At 37.4% G+C, this 10,322-nt stretch overlaps 1 protein-coding gene across 1 annotated transcript in view; it reads left to right on the forward strand.

Annotated features, from left to right (window-relative positions):
- The window catches only part of LOC102491143 (olfactory receptor 10G7-like), a 67,173-nt gene extending 66,828 nt beyond the window's left edge, over window positions 1-345 (forward strand). The window contains 1 exon segment of the mRNA XM_027766785.1: window positions 1-345. This exon segment is cut by the window's left edge and continues 38 nt beyond it. Within this exon segment, the coding sequence (XP_027622586.1) occupies window positions 1-345 (345 nt within the window).
- The last annotated feature ends 9,977 nt before the right edge of the window (window positions 346-10,322 follow it).

Below are 10,322 nucleotides of genomic sequence, written 5' to 3' on the forward strand. Positions count from 1 at the left end.
GAGATGGTCATCTTCGTCAACATCGGGCTGGTGGCCTCGGGCTGCTTTCTCCTGATAGCGCTGTCCTACGTGTCCATCGTCCAGGCCATCCTGAGGATCCGCACCACAGAGGGGAGATGCCGAGCCTTCCAGACCTGCACCTCCCACTGTGTCGTGGTCCTGTGCTTCTTTGGCCCCGGCCTTTTCATTTACCTGAGACCGGGCTCCAAGGACGCGGTGGACGTGGTTGTGGCAGTTTTCTACACCGTGCTGACCCCGCTTCTGAATCCCGTGGTCTACACCCTGAGGAACAAGGAGGTGAAGAGAGCTCTGTGGAAGCTGAAAAGTAGGTCAGTACTCACTTAGGATAAACAAATAAGGAAGGCCAGATATGCCTAACTTTTATTAAGTTTATAGTTAAATTAAACCTTCAACTAGAACATTATACTTGAAAGGAGTATGTTAATTATCCAATCTTAATTTTGATTTCTTTTTTCGTGTTAGTGTGTCAGGACTAGCAGGAGAGAAAGAGAGAGGAAAAGTGAGAAATCACTCTCCCACCCCCAGGAGTTGACCACACTACAATCTCTTCTCCATTTTCCTCTGGGAGAATGGGTGCACACACACATGTGCTCAGTCTGAGTTTCTAGTCATCAGGTCAAGGACTTGAACTGTGGCCAGCTGTGTGGCAGTTTAGTGCCTTAACTCCCACTCCGATATGCCAGCATGATGAGCGGGCAGCCTGCTGGCAGCCAGCACGTGGCTCGGTAGCACTCTGCACTCTGCCTCCAAGCCCCCTGACCTTCCACTGGCCCATCCAATCCTAATTTTTAAATATAACAGTTCACAAATGTTTCATTATTTTTCCTTGCTGAATGTTTTTCAGGATCTCAGTTAAGGCAGTCATTTAATTTTGATGATCTAGACAAAGACAAAAGGACAGTAGTCTATTCTTATGTTTATGTTCCATTAAGTAAATGCTGAGGAAAAAAATGGAGTATTTTTTACCACTATGTAAATGTTCTCCAGAACTGCTATTCAGTATAATGTGCTTGTATGTGTGTGTGTGTGTGTGTGTGTGTGTGTGTGTGTATATATATAGTGTTTATTTTGTGCTTTAAGTCAATGCTTTATAAAAATCTTACAAAATTTTAAAATTTTTGTATTGAAAAAGAGTCACATAATAGTCACAGTCTGTTATATAATGCAGTAATCATATAATTTCTTACTTTGTGAGAGGAAGAAAGGAGGAGAGAGAGGAAGGACAAAGAGTGGGAGACAGACAGAAATAGACATCTTGTCAGGTTCTCACTGTATTGAGATCGTCTTTCTCAGTCTCAAAGTTAGCTAGGATTACGGGTGCATACAGCTATGCCCAGTGTGTTTGGGTTGGCCTGGAAACTGAACCCTGATCTGTCATGCAGATTCCCACCTCTCGAAGCAACACAATGCATGTATCACTGTGGCTGGGACCGTATCAACAAATTCTTGCTTTAGAAAGTAGCAGAATAAATTGCTTGATTCACAAGAAGTATGGTTTTATTCATATTCATGAGCTAGTGAAAACTCCATAACTAATTTTTTTTTTAATTTCAGCCTCTGAGGGTTTCGAATAAATGTTTGTCCATTTGTACAATGCATTTTTGTATTGGTCACTGGTAAGAGCTGTCAAGACTTTTCATTTACATTTTTAGAGCTCCTAATCTTTTATCCTAAATACAAAGATTCCATTTTTAGCCATCTTAAAATTATTTATATGAGTAAATGGGACAAACAATAAATATAAAAAAAAACCTTAGAGACAGAATATACAGTCAAAAATATTGTGGATATTTTCCAATTTAAAACACAGTTCTATGCAGTACTTCCCATGTAGTTTTACTATGTCTGTTAGTCACATTTGTTTGACTAAAAGTAAAAAATGGACTTTGGATATGGGTTATGAACCACACACTCACTCAATCAAATATATATGAATACTGAAAGTATAAATTATTTTTTCTCAAAATAAATGTATCCTATTAATACATAGCCCACTTTGCCTAGCAGACAAAGAAGAGAGAACTGGTAGGAAACTGTAAGAATTGAGGAGCACTTCTCAGACTCTCCAAATTTGCAATGGCTGTCTTTCAAAAATGCTTTAGCAAAATCACCCATTCCATGCTAGCTTGCCATTTCTTATTCTAAGTAAATTATGAAGAATTCTATGGAGAAAATTGTACTAACTGTGAAAGCAACCCTACAAAAACCATGAATCAGTGATCTGTGTAAGAGTCTTATCATTGGTGTTCACTACCATACACCAGATTGGTGGTCCACTCATTAATGTGGTGGTTAAGAAGCCTGGATCCCACAAGGCCGACTGTGCAGTTTGAGAGCCAGAGCTGGCGGCTCAAGAAACATGCTGGGAATGTGTTTGTGCATGCCCAAAATCCTGAAAGGAAGAAGAAATGAATAAGGGATTGCAGCATGACCACTCCCCATGGGGGTGTGGGGGTATGCTTTCTCTCTCTCTCTGTCTCTGTCTCTTTCTCTCTGTCTCCAGCAAGTTCACACACCCTCTGACAAATTAAAAATGGCAACAACAGAACAGATGGGTATGGGCCCATTATATAACCCAATTTATTTGGACAATGAGAGAGATAAGGTACAGATAAATCTCTTCGACCCTTTCCAAATCCTCATTGCATCATATTACTTTATTTGACTCAATTACATAAACTGTTATGTGACATTTAACATATGCTGAGGCACATGATTAACAGTAGGTACTCAAAAAAAAAAAATAAATAAAAACGGATTAGGTCCCTGCATTCCCCAAGGTCATTGCCTGGCAAGGGAGAAAAAACAAGGCATCATCCTGGTACGTTGCTGTATATGTAATAAGTGCCCAAAGAGGGATCCATTATTAGTTTTAATCAGGAAATATTCTCTAAGAGTCAAAACATCATACCAATATGTATTACATAAAACCATAATGAAAGAAAGTTACATTTTTTTCTTGTTTTATTTACATTGCGTTACTGTACATCATTGCAGCATACAAAAGGAATCTTCACAGATGAATACACTATATCAGCCCAGTCAAAGATATTATTATACACATCATCTTTAGCACATAATTTTATACTTTTGTGTCTGGAATTATGGTGAACATTTAAAATTTAACATTTTTAATAATTTCATATAAATATCTGCATCTCTATTTAATTGAATATATTGTTGAAATTGTAGAAGCACATGAAATCGTAAGGCAGAGAAAGTCTTTGTACAGTTTGCCTAGCTTTCCCTAGTGGTAAGATAGCACAATTAGGATATTGAAATCAATCTAGTCCCCAGATTTTATTTATGTCTCCTCAGTTTTGTTTCTGTCAGAGTGTGTGTTTATGTGTGTGTGTGAATTACACAGTTTTTTAAAGAGGTTTTTGCCTTAGGTGTGTATGCTCGTCAGAGAGAGAGAGAGAGAGACAGTGAGAGGGAAAGTGAGAAATTACCCTCTGGGAGGATGGTCATATGGCAATCACTTTTCCTTTATTCTCCTCCTAGGATCTTGGGCATGCACACAAACATGCCTAGTGTGTTTCAAGCCACTGGGTCTGGGATTTAAATGGCCATGTGGGAGTCCAGCAATGTAACTACTATGCCATCTTCTGGTCCCAAATTACAGGTATTTTTTGTTTTTGTTTCTAAAGAGAGATTTTTACTATAGGGCATGGGTGCTCATCAGAGAGAGAGAAAGTGAAATATTATCCCCCAGGGGAAATAGCCACACCACAATCTCTTCTTCTCCATTATCCTCTTGGGATTTTGGGTACACACACACACACACACACACACACAAACACACACACACACATGCAACTGGTGTGTTTCAAGCTGCCAAGCCAAAGACTTGAACCTTTGTCAACTATGTGGGAGTCCAGGAACATAACTATTATACCATCTGCTTGACCTGAATTACACAGTTTCAAATTACACAGTTTTAAGACCAGTGTAGGTTTGTGTTTCCGCCACTGTCATAGTCAGGATACTGAATCGCCCTGCCCAGCTGCTGCAGTTCAGTGGTGGCACATCTCTCTGTCCTGTGGAAGATAGGCTGGGATCCTGGGTCTGCTGTACATGTTGTGCCCATGATTCTGGCAGGCTACGAGGACTGTGGCATGAAACCTGTTGTGCATACTTCTCTTTACCTAGCTCTCTCAAAAGAAATAAAATAAACATTAAAAGAAGATATCAGAAGCCCAGTTGCGTAGTTGATAAGGCACTGATATCCTATAAAAAGATACTGAACAGGCCAGCAGTCTTGAGCCTGGTCTGGGCAGGCTTTAGGATGAGTCTGTGCTCAGGGCCTGGGAATGACTTTGAAACTTTGGACTCTGTCACCGACCATTCCAGTGGTCTGGGCTCACCCCACCTGCCTACCAGGTATATTGAGCCCTGTCTGGGCAGATCTTCAGGGTGAGTCTGTGCTTGGGGCCTGGGAGCAACTTTGGATCTTTTGGTACACCAACCCACGTGCTGTGCAAGTGCAGCATGTGACTGGATCATCTTTACCAAGTTGTATCTCTTTAGCTGGCTACCACCTCATCAAGAACTGAATGTTTGGTAGAGGAGCCAGGCACCTGAAGTTACCCATAACTGTTCTGACCTTAGAGACAGAGTCCTCTAATAGTAACAAACCTGAAAACTAAGGCTGAAATTTTCTCCACCAGTACTACAGAATCTACTCCAATAAGTAGAAAAAAGTGAATATTGCATCAGATGACTAGAAACCAGCACAGATCTTGAAGAAACATGAGAAAACAAGGTGGTAGCTCTTCCCCAGGTGAGAAATTACATAGAAACATCAGAAAAAGAATTCCAAATATGCAAAGTGACAAAACTCAATAAGATGCAAGAGAAAACATACAATCAGTTCTAGGAAATGAGAAAATTATTTCAGGACATGAGAGAAGATTTTCATAAAGAAATAGACAATCAAAAAATGAATCAAACAAAACTTCTGAAAATGAAGAATAAAGTATAAGAAATTAAAATCTTTCTAGAAAGCATTAACAACAGATTGGACCATGTAGAAGAAAGGATTTCTGACCTTTAAGACTAAGTTTCCAGCATAGAACAAATCACCACAAAGATTGGAAAAAACAACCAAAACAAAATGAGGACCATGTACGGGAAATTCTAGACACCATGAAATGCTCAAATATTTGTATAATGGGTATTCCAGAAAGTGAAGGATCTGGTAAAGGCATGGAAAACCTCTTTCATGAAATACCATTTGAAAAATTCCCATATATAGAGAAATGTGGAGAAATTCAGACCCAAGAAATAAAAAGGATCCCAAATAAGATCAACACAAAAAGATCCTCTCTCAGCACATCATAGTCATATTGGTAAAAATTAAACACAAAGACGACATTCCAAAAATGGCAAGGGAGAAACTGCACATTACTTACAAAGGCTATTCTGTTAGGCTAAGGTCAGACCTCTCAACTGAAACAATATTAGGCTAAGGTCAGCCCTCTCAACTGAAACAATGCAGGTGAGGAAGGACTGGGAAGATGACTTCAAAACATTAAAAGGAAAGCAATTTCAACCAAGAATACTATATGCAGCAAGATTTTGTTTTAAATGAGAAGAACAAGTAAAAGTATTCTCAGGTAAACAAAAACTGAAAGAATTCACCTATACCAGACCAGGTTTATAGGAAATACTGAGGGGAGTGTTATATCAGAAAAATTAAAGAGAGATTTAAAAAATAGGAGAACAAAAAGCAACTGAGAAAATGAAAAAAAATAGGAGAACAAAGAGCAACTGAGAAAATGGTTAACAAAATGACAGGGCTAAATCTACAAATATCAATAATAACATTGAATGTTAATGGATTAAATTCTTCCATTAAAAGGCACAGATTAGCAGAATGGATAGAAAAGCAGAAGTTATCTATATACTGCTTACAGAAAACACACCTCATGGAGAAGGACATACGTAGACTGAAAGTGAAAGGCTGGATAAAGATATTCCATGCAAATGGAAACCAGAAAAAGGCATAGCGATACCGATATCGGACAAAATAGACTTTAAGATGAAAGATGTAAGAAGAGACAAGGAAGGACAATATATAATATTAAAGGGACTTATTCACCTAGAAGATATAACACCTATAAATATCTATGCACCCAACACTGGAGCACCTAAATACATCAAAGACAAACTGTTGTATCTCAAGGGAGTGATAGACTGCAACACAATAACTGTAGGGGATTTAAACACCCCACTGACTCCTCTGGGCAGATAATCTAGACAAAAAAATAGAGAGATACAAGATCTAAATGATACCATACATGCAATGGACTTGACAGATCTCTTATAGAATATTTCACCCAACTACCACAAAACATACATTTTTCTCACTACTACATGGAACATAAACAAAATTGACACACCATTAGCTAGATTAATCAAGAATAGAGAAAGGAACCAGATAAATCAGCAAGGAAACAGGTGTTATTACAACTGATACAACAGAAATACAAAATATAATCAGAGAGTATTATGAGTAACTATATGCCAATAAACAAGGAAACCTAGATAATATAGACAAATTTCTGGACACATATAACTTACTAAGATTAAACTAGGAAGAAATAGAAAGCCTGAATGGACCCTTAGCAAGCAATAATATTGAATCAGTAATAGATAGCCTCCCAACAAGGAAGATTCAGATTTTGAAGGCTTTACTTCTGAATTCTACAAAACGTTTAAAGAAGAACTAACCTCAATTCTCTTAAACTATTTCTAAAAATTCAAAAGGAAGGAACCCTTCCAAATTCATTCTATGAAGCCTTCATCATCTTAATTCCAAAACTAGACAAGGACGTGATAAAAACCAAAAAACTTCTGTCCCTTATTCCTGATGAATATGAATGCAAGAATTCTCAACAAGATACTAGCAAATCATATTCAACAACATATTCAAAAGATTATACACCATGACCAAGTAGGTTTATTCCAGGGATGCAAAGGTGGTTTAACATGTGCAAAACAATAAATGTAATACATCATATTAACAATAGGAAAGACAAAAATCATATGATCATATCAATCGATGTAGAAAAAGCATTTGATAAAATACAACATCCCTTCATTACTAAGACTCTCACAAAATTAGCATAGAAGGGAAATTCCTTAACAAAACCTACGAAAAACCCATAGCTAACATCATACTGAATGGAGAAAAACTGAAAGCTCTTCCACTAAAAACTGGAACAATACAAGGCTATTCACTTTCTCCACTCCTTTTAAAAATAGTATTTTCATTTCTAGCCAATGCAATTAGACAAGAAAGTAAAATAAAAGGCATCCACATAGGAAAAGAAGTGAAATTATCTCTATTTGCAGATGATATGATGCTACACATAGAAAATCCAAAAGAATCCACACACACATAAAAACCTGTTGGAAGTGATAAATGAATAAAGTGGCAAGATACAAAATCAACATACAAAAATTTATAGCATTTTTATACACCAACAGTGGACAAACTGAGACAGAACTGAAAAAAGAAATTTCATTTACAATAGCCACAAAACTAAGGAGCTATCTAGGGGTAAACCTTACCAAAGATGTCAGAGATCTCTACAACAAATTCACATAGAATCAGTCAACATTACAACTGACATAATAGAAATACAAGATATCATTAGAGGATACTATGAGCCAACTATATGCCAATGAAGAAGAAAACCTGGATGAGATGGACAAATTCCTAGACATATATAACCTACCAAGATTGACACAGGAGAACACAGAAAGCCTAAATTGACCTATAACAAGCAATGAGATTGAATCAGTAATAAATAACCTCCCAAAAAAAGAAAATTCTAGGTCCTGATGGCTTCACTACTGAATTTTACAAAACTTTAAAAGAAGAGGTATCCTCCATTTTACTCACACTGTTTCTAGAGATCCAAAAGGAAGGAACCCTTCCAGATTCATTCTATGAAGACTCCATTATGCTCATTCTCAAAATAGATAAGGATATGACAAAAAGTAAACTACAGACCTATATCCCTGAATATAGATGCAAAAATTCTCAACAAAATACTTGCTAACCATATTCAACAGCTTATAAAAAAGGTTATTTATTATGAACAGGTAGGCTTTATTCCAGGGATGCCAGGGTGGTTCAATATACACAAAATTATAAATGTAATACACCATATTTTTGTTGTTGTTGTTGGAGAGGCTTTTGCTATAGGGTGCGTACACTTGCCAGACAGAGACAGAGAGATAGAAAGCGAGAAATCACCCCCTAGAGGGTATGGCCATGCCGCAATCCCTTCTCCTCCATTCTCTTCTCGGGATCTTGGGCATGCAACGCACACGCGCCCAGCGTGAGTTTAAGCCACTGGGTCCAGGACTCAAACCACGTCGATTACGTGGGAGTTCAGCGACATAGCCATTACACTAACTGCTGGTCCCTGTAATATACCATATTAACAAAAAGAAAGATAAAAAACACATTATCATCTAAATTGATGTGGAAAAAAATATTTGACAAAATATGGCATTCCTTTAGGATTAAAATTGTCAGGAAAATTGGCATAGAAGGATCATTTCTCAGCATAATAAAAGCCATCCATGAAAAACTTAGAGCTAACTTTATACTGAATGGTACAAGACAAGGCTGCCCACTTTCTCTGCTCCTCTTCAATATAGTACTGGAAGTCCTAGCCAGTGGGATTAGACAAGAGAAGGAAATAAAAAGCATTGCAGTAGGGGCATTGAAATAGGGAAAGAAGAGCTGAAATTATCTCTGTTTGCAGATGACATGAATGTATACATAGAAGACCCAATAGTAGTCACGAGAAAACTTCTCAAAGTAATGAATGCATAACGTGACAGGATACAAAATAAACTTACAAAAATCTATAGCATTTCTATATACAAACAACAAGGAGAGACAGAACTGAAGAAAGTAATCTAATTTACCATAGCCACAAGAAGTATAAAATACTTAGGAATAAAACTAATCAAGGAAGTTAAAGACCTCTATAAAGAAAACTATGAAAACCTTAAAAAAGGAAATTGAAAGGACACAAAATAATGGAAGGACATCCCATGTTCCTGGATTGATGGGATTAATATAATCAAAATAGCAATTCTACCCAAATTAATCTACATGTTTAATGCAATCTCAATAAAATTACAAGAGACATTCTTCACAGATCTAGAAAGGACAATGATAGAATTTGTCTGAAACCATAAAAGACCCCATATTACCAAAGTCATCCTGTGCAAGAAGAGTGGAGTGAGTGGCATCTCACATCCTGACCCCAAAATATACAAAGCTGTGATCATCAAAAAAGGATGATATTGGCACAAAAACAGACATGAGGACCTATGGAACAGCCTAGAGACCCCAGAAAAACCCCCAAATATACAGCCAACTCATCTTTGACCAAGAATACCAGTCAATTCAGTGGGAAAAGGAAAATTTCTTTAGTAAATGGCACTGGAAAGAATAGGTATGCACCTGCAGCAAGATGAATCTGAACCCCTATCTGTCACCATTGACAAAAATCAACTCAAAGTGAATCAAAGATCTAAACCTAAGACTGCAAACTATAAAACTACTGGTGAAAAACATTAGGGAAACTCTGGGAGACGTTAGAGTAAGCAAAGACTTCTCAAGCAAGACCCCCAATGCACAGGCAATAATCCCCAAAATAGATAGGTGGGATTACATCAGTTTCTGGACAGCAAAAAACACTGTAATTATTGTGAATCAACAACCCTTGGAATGAGAGAGAATATTTGTGGGTTTTTTTCCATTTCATTTTTTTCCATACATTCAATCACGTTATGTCTTACAAAACGGATATTTCAACAGGTGAACATTTCTTCCTAGTACTGTTGGTAAAACAACAAAACATCTTCAACAGATAATAACACACCTCTTCATGCCGTTAATGCTTTGCCTGCCTGTCCCTCCCCAAAATGTTCTTTCTCAGACCCACCTCTTTCACAAATGCTGTATCTGGTATTTACATTTATATACTGTGTTTCTATATCCTGTAGTCAATTAATTTCAGTCATAAAGTGCAGACACTCGGTATATATTAAGTGGGGACATACAATGTCTCTCCTTCATAGCATGGATTGCATCACTCAGCACTAAGTCTTCCATATTCATCCACTTCCTGTCAAAAGCCAGGGTTTTGTTGTTTTTTATGGATGAATAGTATTCCATTGAGTATATGTGCCACAGTTTTTCTAACCATTCATCAGTTTGTGGGCATTTGGGTTGTTTCCATGACTTAGCAATTGTGAAGAGTGCC

The sequence above is a fragment of the Tupaia chinensis genome, unplaced genomic scaffold, assembly GCF_000334495.1.
Source record: "Tupaia chinensis unplaced genomic scaffold, TupChi_1.0 Scaffold143681_1, whole genome shotgun sequence".
NCBI lineage: Eukaryota > Metazoa > Chordata > Mammalia > Scandentia > Tupaiidae > Tupaia > Tupaia belangeri.